This window comes from Strix aluco, chromosome 2 (genome assembly GCF_031877795.1).
Source record: "Strix aluco isolate bStrAlu1 chromosome 2, bStrAlu1.hap1, whole genome shotgun sequence".
Taxonomy (NCBI): Eukaryota; Metazoa; Chordata; class Aves; order Strigiformes; family Strigidae; genus Strix; species Strix aluco.
Window position 1 is genome coordinate 26,644,537 of NC_133932.1, and position 15,488 is coordinate 26,660,024.

Here is a 15,488-nt window from a genome sequence, read left to right on the forward strand (position 1 = left end):
TCAATCACCTTCTTGTCCTTCATATGTTTGGGAATAGTTTCCAGAAGTATTTGCTTTAACACGTTCCTAGGGACTGAGATAAAACTGACTGGCCTGTAGTTCCCTGGATCTTCTTTCTGGCCCTCTGGAAGATAGAAGTGACATCCATGGCATCTTACACTCCAGTTGTGTGAGCTATTCCACCACATTTCTGTGATCCTAATGAGACTGCAGTCTTGCAACTGCATGGAGACCTCTAATTCCTCCTGTTTGTTCCCCATACTGTGTGCATCAGCATACAGGCATGCCCTTTATAAGGGCACTCATCTGTGATGATTTTGCAGAAAAAGTGTGAGAACTTCCCCCATAATGCTGTTCGCTCAGCATTTCCTTATTTGTGTGCATAATGCAGTACAGCAAATGAAAACAGACATAATCAGACTATTTTGTCAATGCATTATATCAATGTTATATGATGATAATGAAGGCCAGAGGTAATAATCACTAAAACTCAAAATAATGTCACAAAAATTGAAATTTTTAAAAAGGAAGTTCAATAGGTCTTAAATTGGTACCAAAGCTTGGAGGCATCCAAGTATCTACAGCTCATTAGTCACATTCCCCAAAAAGTGTTTTCAAAAAATTAGAGAAGTCAAAAACAGAACTTTGCTTTTAAAATGGGGTGAATGGTTCATGGGGAGATGCTTTAATGGATTTTAAGGAAACTTATACTTAAAGCAAACATAGGCCTTATTGCCTGTTAATTCTTCTTCCCTTTTCCCCTCCATATTCTATCATGTCTGGGGAATGGCCTCCGGGATCTTACCCAGGAATCAGCCCAGAAGCTGTCATGGCAGGATGGAGGCACAGACAGAGATCCCTCATACTAAGGGAAGAACTGCTGTGGGAAATCAAAGAATAATCTGTCTTCTTAATACTTAGGAAGTAAGAGGAAGAAAACAGAGAAAGAGAATGAAAGATGCAGAAGAGAAAAGAGCGCTTTTCTCCTTTCCTTCCTCCTCACCTACATTTGGCAGTGGGGAGAGGAGGTAATCATGCGAACAAACTAACAATACAGAGAGAGATAAAACCCCAAGGGAAAGCAGGACAAACCTGGTACATACTGACTTTCAAGTCACCAGTTTCTTATACGGTCATCTGTCCCCCAACACACAGATCATTTGACTTTTCTTTTTAAGCCAGATTGTGTCACTGGCCTACACTGGAGCTGAGCACTCCCTAAAGTCTAGGTCTTCACAGCTCCCTGTCTTATCTCAGATGCCTTCAGGGTGATGCGTGTACAGTTTTTTCTTGCTTCTAACCTAAACATCCAAAAGGACTCCTGACATTGTATAGAAACAGCAGAGGAAACTCAGCTTGGAGCCTTTTATAAAGTTTAATGTTCACCTTGAATGCAATACTCTTCTGTAAAGGAAAATGTACCGGATTTTCAGCTTTTAAATAATTTATTGTATTAATTCTTCATTTAGACACACACACATATAGGCATGTGTTATACACTTTTAGTCAGATTCCCAAACTGGGTAAACTGTTATGTCATGTGAAATCAGCAGAGCTAAGCTGATTTGCAACAGATATGAACTGGCCCTTTAAGTAACATATTATCAGGGCAAACTTGGACTGGAAGTGAAATAAAAAGCAAATGCCAGTCATTCAAATTCCAGAGCTAGAAGTCTTTCTCCTCACCTCTCTGTTGCTAGCCAGCTGATGCGTTGTTACCTACTTTTATGTTATTATTAGTATGCAAACCCAAGTGTCAGAATTCCTTAATTGCTCATGCTGGTGGGATAACTAATGTAGTATTATAAAGAGGAGATATGTTATATATTTATAGAAATTCAGAAAGCCTTAGGATATATATGTCAATATGGAGCACACAAGACCAATCCAAACACTTAGTACAGATCTTGCTAGACACAATTCCAGCATATCAACTTAACAGAAATGTATTAATTCAGGGAAAGAAAAAGAAAGAAAAAGTTTTCTAAGTATGGTCTGCATAATGAAAATGGTGCACAACTTAGGTAGTCACCAGAGTCTTCTTTTGATGTCAGCTTCTAAAATACACAAGTATACTGAGTATGAAGTTTAGGCTAGGCAAATACTGAATGAAGCAAGAAATATACATTTTATTTGAATGAAATTTTAGATTCTAAAAAAAAGAGTAGTTCTTTCACCTGGCATGTTGTTTCTTCTATCTTCTTTCCTTGCACCAGATGTATCCCATCACCAATAATATTATCTTCTGTGAATTATGTCCAAAAAAAAACAAAAACAAAAAAAAAATCATGCTTTAAAATGTCCTGTTTTAAGTTTTTCTGAGGAATATAATTTGAATTGCACTTGATGTTTTGAGCTGACATTTTGACTCTCTGAAGTTAATCTTACATAATTTAAGCATGCAGTTTATCTCAAACTGCTTTGAAGTAAGACTACAGAAAAAATTAGCAAACTGACTCACATAAATAAAACTAATGCACGCTTACTTCTTCATCTGTACTTAGTCCTCAGTTTACTAACCCAGAACCCCACCAAGCGCTTCCTCTTGCCCTGCTAATTTACAGCAGAAAAGTGTAGAATACTCCTGTAAAAAATGAAGGGCAAAAATGGTCTTTGCAATTGAATTCAATTAGCTTAGATTAGAAATTGCTTTCAGAGAATGAATGTCCTCCCATTTCTTCCAAGAAACTGATGCTTTGCATGGGAAGAGTATTTACCTTCATTACAACAATGAGCAATAATAGGTCAAACAACTCTTTGAAAAGTTTACTCTTAGTAAGTCTACTTTGAGAGATCTACACTTACTCCCACTCTTAAGGCAAATCATCCACCATTATACTACTGTAGAAAGGCCTTAGCGATTAGATTCCATCAACACAGATGTCAGAGGCACTCAGTTATTTCGCAGGAAAAATACAGAAGAAAAATTATCTGCTAATCACAGCACAAACTGCTATCCTATTTTCCCAAAGTTACTAGAAACTAGCAGGAATGTGTTGGTTTTCTTTTCTCATGAATCCTAACTTGGCATCTGTATTGCTACTGAGGAATACTTTATAACATGAGTAATTCCCCTGTTTGCAGAAGGACAGCTAACTTAACATATAGATTCACAAAAGCTAACTGTAGGCAGGTGAGACTGATTGCATTGTTTTCTCTAAAATCAACAGGAAAAGGATTAATTCAGTGAATAATTCCAAGTGACTGAGATTCTTCAGTTATCACATCAAAAGAAGTGTTTGAACATGATCATGAAAATTTGTATTCAAAGAGGTAAGTAATATCCCAGTCCTCAAAATGCCTATGCTTATGTTGGAATTAAATGAGACTACAATGTGTATGAAGCTAGACAAAAAAAACCCCGTAAACTTATGTGAGTGAAACAATTAAAGAGCCACTGTACAGGTAACAATACATATATTTTGATATGTTATTTTTAAAGCAAATTCTGAATCAAGAGACATTTTTACGATTGTTATTTTTTCCTAGAAGAAAATCCTCTGAAAACAAAAATTGTAATATGATAACAAATAATCTTCCTCATAGTTTTGCAACCTGGATGTTTTAAGACTGGGTTAAAACTCACAAATTACACTCTGGGCATTGGACAAAAAAGAGCAACAGCCTTTTCACATCCTAGTTCCGCCTTGAAACCATAAATTAGTTGCATCGAAAACCCCATCAAACAATTTCCTTCATTTGCTATGTGCGTCAACAGGAAGCGGAAAAATGAGTCACAGAAAATTTTATTGCACAAGTTTGCCTTTAGAGGCTTCTGTAAGAACTTCTATTCTAATAGGACAGTGTCTTTCTCCTACAGACCTGATGGTTACAATAAAACCAAAAGCTTTTTGAAAAAGTATGTTACATTCCAAAATCTAACTTGACTGAACAGATTTTAAGTTTTGCCAAGCACCTACAAATCTCCTTGAAGTCACTGAGCACCAGGTGTCTGACAATCCAGTTTATTTAAATATAGAGCTAGGTGGACTTCTAGGAGCAGCATAACTCATGTCAAGCAGTGCTTATGCAACACCAGATTAACATAACTAGGTTGTTTCTGGTCCTCAGGCTAATTTGTTTTCATCTCCTGCAGGCATCGCTGCACACTGTAGCCCTGTGCTCTGTAAGCTTACTCTAAAAGTTAAGTCTTGCAGTGTTCAGCCCTGTGCCCACAGGTCCTCTTACAGTTTAGTCCAAAAGAGTATTATTTGGTATCTGTTTGCAACTGAATCATAGAGAACTGTGGGGCAACATATAATGACCTTAGCCTGAAAGACTACAGTGACACTGCTTTTAACGTAATTTCATTCAAAACCAAATGAACAACTACAAGTTATTAAAGCAAGACTTAGTGGTCCCCCCCAACCACGATGTCTTTTGCCAGCCATAATGACATGCATCCACAGTACTCTTAAATCTTGCTTAAATCAACTCTCCAATCCACTGAAATATGTAATAGGGTATTTGGGTAAAAAAAAACCAAAACAAAACAAAAACAAACGAACAAGCAAAAGATATATGTAAACTGCAGTGTTGTCTTCCTAATCTGGCAATGGATACCAGTCACTTTAGTGTGAAGAATTACGTGTGCTGACTATGAGAGGTGTCAACTCTTTTCTGTTTGTCTCTGTAATACTCTCATGGAAGCCCAATGTCTGTGACTTGCATAGTCAACTTTTTCAACAACAATGCTTTTAGGCTGGAAAATCTGGTACTGCATTTCGGTTTGGGCTTGTGAGAAAAGACAGGTATTCCCACTATTGTGTCTGTGGGATATATATGTTTTTACTGCCTTATCAGTCTGGAAAAGTGATTTTTGTAGAGGTAATATATATAGCAGCATTACGGAACTAATCCAAAGGCTGCCAGCATCAGTGGATGTCTTTTCATGGATTTCAGTGAGATTTGGGTCAGGTCTGTGGATACAGCTCTGAAGTAAGCACAGAAGTCTATACTGGCCACCACGCATGGCTTATTACATCTAATAGAAATTCATATTATGCAATAGACTTGCAGACCTTGAAGCATTATCTCTGTTAAGAGAAAGGTTTGATCAATAGTGACAAATTATCCTGATCAATAGTGATACACTGTAAATCTCCTTGCAATGGTTTTCACCACTGTGTGAAGGGGACTTCCTTTGAAATAATTTTACTGCAGTAGGGGAAAGGGAGATTTTTATTTAGCTGCCAGCTTTGTTTCCTGTTCCCTCTGGGCCCCTGCCCTTCGATTACAACACTTGTCAGCTTTTAGAATGTGCACTGCTTCTTTTGCATGCTTTGGATATTTAAAAGGGTAAAAAAGTCTTGAGTAGACAAGACTCTGGAGGAAGGTCAAAAAGTTCTGATTTCTCATTCAGCCTTTTTCCACCTCCAAACTGACAGCCTTTGGAGTAGTTTGAGGAATCATTCCAAAATGTTTTTGGTTAAAATTAGGACTTGTCTGAAGAGAAATGCCTAGTATTTCTTTGACCTGTCATTACAACCTTTTCCCTTGCAAGCCAATGAGACCCACTGGAAGTCCCTTTTCACCTCATCAGTTCATCACAAGAGTAGAGTTCCTCTAAATTTTCCGGTCATCTCTTCTTTCTGATTCTGGTTCCAAGAAACCCAATTTGCCCAAGCATGGGCAAATAAAATAGGTATTGCAACTTCAGATCTATTTTCCAAGCATTTAAGAGTTTATCTTCAAGTGGTGAAGTGAATGAAATCCAGGGGGAAATCTGGTGCCCTGTCCTCTGCTTTCTTTGGCATATCAGGGTAACAGCGGAATCTCCTAACAGTGGATGATATCTAGACCATTTGTACAGGAGATATTGAAAGTTAAGGCAATGGCCATCCTCCCATTTTGCTGGCTTAAGTAGAGAACAAAACATACATCCACTTTAATCTTACATATCTTGGTTTCTGTTTCTGCTGAACCTTGTCTGGTTTGGTCTGATTAGGCAACTATAATGGATGTACCTTGACTTTAAAAAGTAGAAATAAGAATTCCATTCCTGGAAGCAACATTAAGCAGATTACCAAAGCATTTTGATTTTTAAAAGTCCAGTTTGTGTTTAAATAGACAAGGTCACTGCTCACTTGTTTTTTCTCGTAGTTATTTTAATGAGTTTGTGCTGGTCAGCTCTTAAACAGTGTCACTGGCAGCTTCTTATACATTAGCTGTAAGGTTGTTTCAATAAAATTGATCAAAACAGGTTTAGGAAGAGAATTGGACAAAACAGTTGCCTACAAAGTTTTGCCAACTCTCTTTTGCAGCTGTCACAAGAGTTTTTTTCCAGGAAAGTTACACTGTTTCCCTGTTGGATACCTGGAGCAGTGTAAAGTATATAGGGAACATGGATTCCTACTATAGGCTCATATTACAGTTGGCAAGCCCTATACAACATGACTATGGCAATTTACTGTAGTGAAAGTCTTCTTTGGCCCGTGGACTGCAAAGTGAATTGATCACAGAGTGTGTTCTTAGCTTCCCAGTTTTAAGGTAAGTTTTATTTTAACTACTGTTTTTTCCCCTTGAACAAGACAAATCTCAAAAGGACAAATTATTTAGCTAGATTACTGGTGAAAAATGTGAAATTTTCCTAGGTGCCCTTTTAAATACTTTGTGGAAAATGCAAAATCAGCTGAAATATGTTTAGCAATTACCTTCAAGCTGACAGTGCCTTCTGATGTACGAATCATTCTCCGGCTTCTTGGAACTCTGCCAAAGTGTGCCATTCACATTTTTCCTGTCTAAAGTAAAAGCACAGAGAGCAGTCACCTGAATTCGTAGCAAATCTTTGAAATAACAGGAAAGACTATAAAAATAGAATCAGAATGAAAATCAAACAAGCTTACAGAACACTGTAGCATCTGCTCAAACACAGAAATGAACTAATGATTTTGCAATATAGGAAATTTGATGGACGGATGGTATTTACTGTGGGCAGACTTCAAGTTTTATCATCTTTTGCTGCTGTCTAATACTTCATTTAACACTGTTAAAACACGATCAGAATGATTATTATCTTAACCCTGATTTTAAGACCTAAGAGCCCACAGAACATCTGTGCCTTTATTTTGCTTCCAGGAATTGTATAAATATTATTTAATTTTACAGTTAATGAGTTAGTGTTAGCAAGAAATAGCATCAAAGATGCCCACATCTATGTCACACACACTCCAAGGCCAGTACTCTCTCAGCTTGAATGGGAGAAACTAGGTTGGGTTTGAGAACAAGATGGCCATTCTCCTGTTCCCTCAGTGAACTTCAAAGTGGTCATGCTGATTGATAACTATTAAGTTTTTGTGCTTTCTGGTTTTGTTTTTCTGTTTTGGGTTTTTTTCAATGTTGGGTTTCACTCTGACTATGTCAGAAAATTTTCTTTATGAAAACACTTGTTGATTCTGTCAAATGCTGGGAATTCATTACAGCCTGGATGCTGTACCCAAATGATACTGTTCTACATGAAAGTCTTACCAGTACTTACCAGGGCTACAGAATGAAGTCTTAACATAAGGGAACTTTCATCTATATCTGAGACACATTGTTATGAAATATAGCTGCATCGTTACAGGCAGAGATAACAACCTTTTTACTCAGTAAGGACTAGATACAACAACTAAACCCAAACTCCAAAGAATAAATAATAGAATGCTAACAGGAAGCTCTCACTGAATAAAAATAGGAATTTTTGCTTTTTAAGAAACTGATGCTTATTTCCTACAGAGGATTTACAAAATAGAACCCATTGAATCACAACTATGGATGCAGTGTCAAGACAGGTTGAAAAAAAAAAAACAAACAACCTGAATTTCTTCTTTGGTGAATTTATTTGGGAAAGCTGAAGCAAAGTAGTTTAACATGGGAAAGGGCAGGGACTTGAGTTTGTTTAGATCAGAGATATTTCAATTTTTTATTGAAATTACTAAAAGAAACACTGGAAATGCTGAGTATTTCTCATGCTGTCCCATAATAGGTTCTTTAAATTGCAATTTGGCTTCTGTGTTTACTAGTTTGTTTTCAATATCTACCTACAAATGTGTCTGTGGAAAGCAGGGAGGGTGGGTGGAATATACTGATAGATTAACTGTATTTTTTCCTTTCCTTTGCGTTTGCTACAACAGCTGTAAAGCAAATCAGACCCTTAATTAAAGTTGGCTCTGTGAGATTAGCAAGTATACAGTAAATGATTTAAGCAGTTACTAACCAAATGCTTCATTTTCAGACATGGACTTCTGGATGGATCTAAAAGAATTAAAAGAATTTACTGTTAGCTGAAAGTCAGAATGAAAAACGAAAGCACATTTAATCAAATATGGATATTTTCAAACTAAATCTTCAAAGTAGTGCACAGGGATTTAGTGGTGCAATTCCCACTGGCTTTAATTGGAGTTATTTGGCTTTTCTCATTCACCCAATCATCTACTCCCACATGCCACACAAAGCTCTGCAAGCTTCTGAGTTTTCATTCTGTAAAAATGTTATTCAAGTTTCTTTTTGGAATGAAGAATTCATGACTGAATCAGGGAGCCCATCAGGAAGAAAACAAGGGATATTTTTCTTTAGACATGATCTGAAGTGCCCTACAACTTTTAGAAATTAGTGTCTGAAGTTTGACAACATAATAATGGATTTAACCAAAGAGCTACACTTGTACATACCATCCCCACGACCTTGAATTACATTTTATTGCCCAAATAAACCTTGAGCTTTTTGCACATTTACATCAAGGAATAGCCCTAACTCATGCATCTATCTGTGGTCAGTGGTTTACAGATGATGACTTAAAGAATGTAGTAGCTTAACAGCAGAAAAAGAAATCTTTGAATTAACAAAGATTTATCCTGTGAATTAATTTGTTTCTCTTTATCCATAAAAAGCCCAATGGAGAGCAATTTATGAGCTAGAGGATGAAGTCAGAAGATTATACTAGGTGAGACCTTAGACTCTCCAATCTGTGACAATGATCAGCAGAAGAGAAAGAGCACAAAAATTGAGATCCATCTCCCAACTTCAGACATGTAGGTGCTTGAAGGGCTTCCTGAGCAAGACAGTACAACTGAACTATTGATTTTTTAAGGAACTGGTCTGTAAGAACTGGTTCCTTTTGAAACCACTTGGATTTTTTTTTTCTTCCAGAGTTTCACAATTTAATTCTTAATGTCTAAACAAGACATGCTTCTGTTTATTTTATTTCTGTTACTCTATTTCATTTGGTGCTTCCTTGTGGCCCCATTGTAAGAAAAAGAGAATGATAATTCCTCTGTCGCTTTCTCCATATCTACAGAAAAGGCCAATGTGAAAATTTCTGCATTATCAGTGGGCATATCATGCTAGGATAGTGATGGTTGGACACTCACAATAAAAGAATTTTCACTACAAAGTCTTCTAATGTTGCATGAAATTATTTTCATCAACCTTACTAATTTTTTATATTGATTAGCCAAATGATCTAGACAATCCTTCTAAATTCTGATAATTCATTTAGATTAGGATTAGGTTTAGAATAGAATAGTTTTATTTGCATTGTAAGATTTGACACTGTAGCTATAGACTACTATTTCTACTCCTGGGGTTCTTAGTTCTGGTCTAAGCAGGAGACTCTTAGGCAATTAGGTGATTGCATCATATTTGGTAGAGCTTGGTAGGGTAAACCTTGGGTAAGGCCTACACAGTAGTTTGACTTCCTTAGAAGTGTTAAAAATTGATGAGAAAACCATGAATAATAGAGTTATGTCCATACGTTAATTAATGCAATTTTGGGAGGATTTTCACAAGGTCCTGTCTGGTCACAGATAACTGAGATCTCACAGCTCTGAGTGCATACATCTCTGTGTTTGCAGTTGATAAGTTACTAGTGTTTTTATCAGATGACCAGAAATAGATTAAAACTGTTACTTAAGACAAAGGAGCTCTTGATTTCTTTGAAATCTTTATTTGTTTTGAAATTTCTCAGCAATAGACATAGATAATATTGATGTTCACAATTTAGTGGAGCCCCACCTACAAAAAAAAAAATTGTCCAGGGATTTTCATGTCTGTCACAACCAGACAAATAAGATCTGTCTCTATCATTCCATCAGGCAGGATTTCAGATTTCATCTGAAGGGGACCGCTTCAGTAATGCAATAGCCTTCAATCTGAAGCCAAAAAAGAATTTTCAAAATGAATTCCTCTGCTTACTAATATATATTAATCATTAGCCAAACCATAGCATTGTGTCTTAATGAATGGATGCAAAGCATGCTGCTGTCACAAATATACTTGATAAAATACAGTCTGACCTGCTTTATCCGAATCATTTTGCAAACTAATTTTTTACTTGGATTAAAAACACAAACAAAAAACTCTTCAGGAGATTATCAGGTCAATGGTGCAAACATGCTATAAAAATAGGTTACCACTTCAATCTTTCAGAAAAACAGACATATGGTTAAACCAAGATCAGATTAACTGCTTTTGATTTTAGCTGTCCTGGTTCTGATGTTTTGGAAGAAAGCTTTATGTGTATGAAAAATCATGGCAAAAGAGCTTTAGTAATGCATTACAAGCTTGTTACTTGCTTTCCAACTGCAACATTAATACAGGTACTCTATAAGAATTAAAGTAACATTGGCAAACATTGATAAAACAACAAGGATGAAAGGTACAGACAAGTATAGTGACACTGTGTAGACCTTGAACTGGTCTCAACTTACTTTCTTTTTTTGGTCACTGTGTTTTCAAAGTCAGGAAATTCCTTTTGAAAAGATAAAAAAAAAAAAAAAAGTCTATGAAAATCAAAATATGTTTAATACAAATATAATATTTTCCTCACTGGAAAGACACTGAGTGATGTACTTTGTACTTTTGATTAGTGTTATTAATATCCACTGACATTACCAGTCTTTCTTTTTCTAACAGATGAAGCTGTGGAGGACATAATGCAGCAGAGAATACATGTAGTTATGTGTCCTAATTTTAGGTGGTTTCCATATCCATGGCTCTCAAGTAGTTGACAACAGTAATAGCCCTGAAAAAACATAGAATGATGCTCTTACCCCAAGAATGATATCATATTTCTCCCATAGTAAGATTATTTTATGACAATAAAATACCCACATGTTACATGTGCTGGGAAAGCTACATGGGATGTAGCTTTCTGAAGGACACAGAGGGATGCAGACTCTGTAACCCCATTACCTGCAGAGGAATGTGGAAGAGAGCAGGAAACTCTGCAAGTAAAATTGAAAGTTGTGCAAGTTGGCCTGACAAAGCTTTCAGGGGCACCAAATCAGAACCAAGCACTGGCCTGGAGGCAACATCATACAGCCCCCAGGGTCCAGATGATATGTACCTTGACAAGATGTGGGAAGAAAGAGAAGAGTTATGTGGGTGTTGAAAGAATGAACAAAAGGGTGCCTCGCTCTGCAAGTAATGCCACAACATCTTGCTGCATCTTTGCTGTCGCAGTTACCCTAGGACTTGAAGTTAATTTTTACTTTAAGAAAACCTGTGGATGTCATGCTAGGACAGAAGAGATCTCTGATTCCTATACTATTTTGATATCTCCTGAGACAGAATATCAAAGCACTGTATCACTTTCATATCTATTTCTTCCAGCCTAGAAAGCAGAAACTGGGATAAAAATGTCTGTGATGAATGTCACTTCAATCTGCTGTGCAACTAGAGACATTAAAAAAAAAAAAAAAAAAAAAGATAACCATTCATTATTTTATAAATATGAAAATTTTAGTGTATGGACCTATTTCTCATATTCTTATGTTTAATTTATTTCCTTTGTGTAATACTATCTTCATCTGCATGGCTCTGACCACAGTAATTTAAAAATGTCATCCAGGTTGCATGATGAAAAACCAAAATATGTACTACTTAAAACAATGTAAGTGCATAATTGACCATTTTATATTTTTCCTCTCCTCTCAGTAAAATCCATCATAGATTTTTTAAAGCTTCTTCAGGAGAGTGCATTAAGAAAAGGCTGTTTTACTGCATTGAGTTTATTTTAGCTGAGTGTAGGAGGTCCTGTGTTAGCACCTGGACATTTTTGAATGCTGATAGTTGTATGCAGTTTCCACAGAATTTTTTTTTTTTGCATGTGTAGATTTGTTCACAGATGCTGTGTGCAGATCAAAGGGGTATACAAAATTTATCATCTACTTTGAAATACTGCAAGCAATGTAACATAAATTTCTTGCTGAAAAAAAATCAGCATTTTAGTCTTGGGACAAATCTTTTCAATCGCTCTAAACAAATTACTAGATGAGGTGCACAGGCAAACAAAAGTTGCAAAATGTTGAAAAAGTGATTTTTTGGCACTTTTAAAAGGGTAGTGTCAACATTTCATTAAAAAATATCAAATAATTGATTTCAAAGAGGCTTGTTAAAAGAAGCATTATACATGGAGGTCAGAAACCAAAGGATATTATAAGTTAGAAACTGTATATGATCCAGGGAAAAAATTGGAGACAGAGTGCTCTCTAAACCTCAATGTGGCATATACCTGGAAAGACTATTAATTCATATCTTCAGATGTCAAACATCTGGTGTGGAACATGAAACATAGAATTGTAGGTTTGATTTTTGCTCCATGATTTGAAAACAATGCTTCATCATCATTTCTTAAAATCCAGCAAAAGATGCATGTATGGCATTACATCATACATTGAGGTGATACTGACGTGAGTTCACTGGATATCATGGGATGCAGTGCCACAATGGAATATGACAGTGGGTTTAAATGACCATTTTAAAATGGCACCTTTTATTCGACACATCTCTTCCTGCTATGTCTGAATCAGCTGGCTAAATTGGGGTACAAGAATAAATTACTCGTTTGTACTTTTTTTGTTTTAAGTATCTTTTCAGTATTTGACTACACTTAAAATAGTATGTAAATTTAATCTGAAACTAGAAATTAAGCAGTTCTTAAAACATCTTTTATCTTAGAATGCAAATTAAGATTCATCTAGACTCTACTCTCCACATTCTCTGAAATGCATAATTACCTTGTTTATGGGAAGAATTCTTTCTTTCCCCATCCCAAATACAAATGATCTGTTTCCTAGAAACAAACTGCACATGTGGAAACTCAGCATTATAAGATTATTAGTAAAGTCCTTTCCTCTGTGTTTTTATCAGATAACTCTGAATTAAAGAATTGAATGAGTCCCTCTGGTGTTTACAAGCTGGCTGAGAAAGCTACAGGTTCTGTGTCTGTTAAGACTTGCAAACAGGGAAATTATCATTTCAGATAACTAACCCTCTTCTTTCTCTCGCTGGAATCAAATGCCAATTATAACACTGCAGATTAAAGCAGGTATCATGACTGATTGTGATTTTCCTGGCAATAACTTAGAAAGACTGATAAATTATTTGGCACTTTTCTGACATACAGTGTAGTCGATCATATCATGGTCAGCAGTTGAAAAATATGTGGATCTCATGACATTTGGTGATTGCAATCTGACAGAAAATATATGAAAATAGTTTTAATACTGAAGACTCTTTTCTTGAGAAGCTTAAGACAGCTCATGAGGTAGAAGACTGTAATACCAAGCTATAAGAGGTAGAAATTCAGTTTCCCAGTTAACAGCATAGTTACAGGCAAAGAGTATCTATATGATTCATTACATACTGTTGGCTACCAATTGTTTCTGAGGAAGGTCCAATTCAGCTTTGCTGTGCATAAGGTTCACAAACAACTCCATAAATCTATTTTTTTCTTTCTGTCTGAGAATATTACTGAAGCTGAGCAACAGGTGAATTAACCAAAAAGTTAACAGGCCAGTTCCCTGAGGATTAAAATCAAAAGGCAAGTGTGTATAACAGGCACAAGACAGTACCACAGGAACCTGGAGTGGGAACATAACAGGCAAAACGTTTCTTATACTAAACAGGTCTTCTAAATTATGTGGAGAAGAACAGTGTACACAAAAGAGAGATTATTCTTCATCCAGGATGTGTCATTTGGGCAGATGTTTGGTGAGGAGCAAAAATAACCATGATTCAAAAAGTGCCCAAAGAGTATGTTCACTGAATTTTGTCCCGCACAGCTTCAGTGACCGTAGTACCCAACATTTCCCACGTCTTCAGAAGAATGTCACAGCCCGGCTATGATTAGGACAAATCACAACAGATGAGATAACTGCAAGAAAATAACTACCTTGCTGCAGTATAAGGAAAATTTCCTCTAGCCCTAGTCTCCCTTTTTTAAGTTGAGGGGAGCAGACCTCGAATGCCTGCCCTGTTGATTTATGAAGTTTTATAGAAAAAAGGAAAGGGGCAAAGCTTCCTAAGGAGGAAATGTGTTGTGCCAGGCTGCTCCACCCTGAGGAGATTTAACAGCTCTGTGGAACCTGCATGGTCATGGTTCAGCCAACCATTTAAACCATACGCTAGAGCCCATACCTACTTAGCAGTGCACTTAAGTATGCGCATTACTGAATAATGATAGATGGCTAAATCAAAGTCCTGAGGGAGCCAATAATGTTCTGAATTTATCATGCTGTGGGGGCCACCCTGCAGCCTGGAACCAAGTAACGGAATTAAAAATGGGAGAGAAGTACAAATGGGCTCAGTTAATAAGCTTAACAGCTTCATCCAAGGTGTAGGTCTAATAACTCACATGCTAGAAATAGCAGATAAGATTACACATAGTCCTTTGGCCTTAGTGACATTTTTCCATAGGTCTTACTGCTGACACGTCATCACTAATCTTGTTTTCCATTTCTAGAGAGTATTTTATAAATAATCATGTTGATTCTACAGCTAGCACAGTGACACAGCATCTAGCCGTTATTTTAGTTAAGTGCTGAGCTGAATACTCTCTCAAAACAGAAAAAAGTAAAACCCACAATCAGTCTTAGGAAGCTTTTTGTTAATATCTAGTGAGCCAAGAGTTTGTTTAGTCATTTAGCGTTGCTTTTATTGATGATGAAATTTAAATTCAGTGATGAATAATTGTGCCATTGCTAAAATATCCCCATTAGGAAAACAGAAATGTATGATAAGAGCTAGCAGAAACAAAAGTGCTGGATTCTTCTATTCACTGCTGTTCATGTATCTTCATGGACTATGCAGTGCCATCCCACAAAATCAGCACTGAGCAATGTGAAAAATGTTTTCCTACAATTTGTTCAGATTAACGTACAGGATTTTCTAATCCTACGCTAGCAGCAAATCTGCTTATTTAGACTGACTCAATGAAAAGAAAGTTCTGTATTGGATAGGCTGATTACTTTTATTTAGCCAAAAAAAATTATGAAGCCTAACTCTATACTAATATAATGAAGAGTCTGAAGTAATGCTGCCAAATCAGAAAACAGAACAAAATAAGATAAAGAAATAAACAAAACGCCTGACATAAACGATCACTGCAGTTTTAATTCTTAGCCTTACACATTGTGAAAACCATAGCAGACGACAGTGCTATAGATGTGTCTTTACCATACCTTGACAAGATAAAGGATAATTTCTAGTAGTTATCTATTGCAAAG

The 15,488-nt window shown here is 36.4% G+C and overlaps 1 protein-coding gene across 4 annotated transcripts in view; it reads right to left on the minus strand.

Annotated features, from left to right (window-relative positions):
- Window positions 1–15,488, minus strand: part of SAMSN1 (SAM domain, SH3 domain and nuclear localization signals 1) — a 108,166-nt gene that overhangs the window by 66,875 nt on the left and 25,803 nt on the right. For all 4 annotated transcript variants that reach the window (XM_074813629.1, XM_074813622.1, XM_074813635.1 and 1 more), the window contains 4 exons: window positions 10,689–10,729; window positions 8,198–8,235; window positions 6,654–6,740; window positions 2,178–2,245 (listed from right to left, as the gene is read on the minus strand). In XM_074813629.1, coding sequence (XP_074669730.1) covers window positions 2,178–2,245; window positions 6,654–6,740; window positions 8,198–8,235; window positions 10,689–10,729 — 234 coding nt within the window. The remainder of the gene's footprint in view (window positions 1–2,177; window positions 2,246–6,653; window positions 6,741–8,197; window positions 8,236–10,688; window positions 10,730–15,488) is intronic.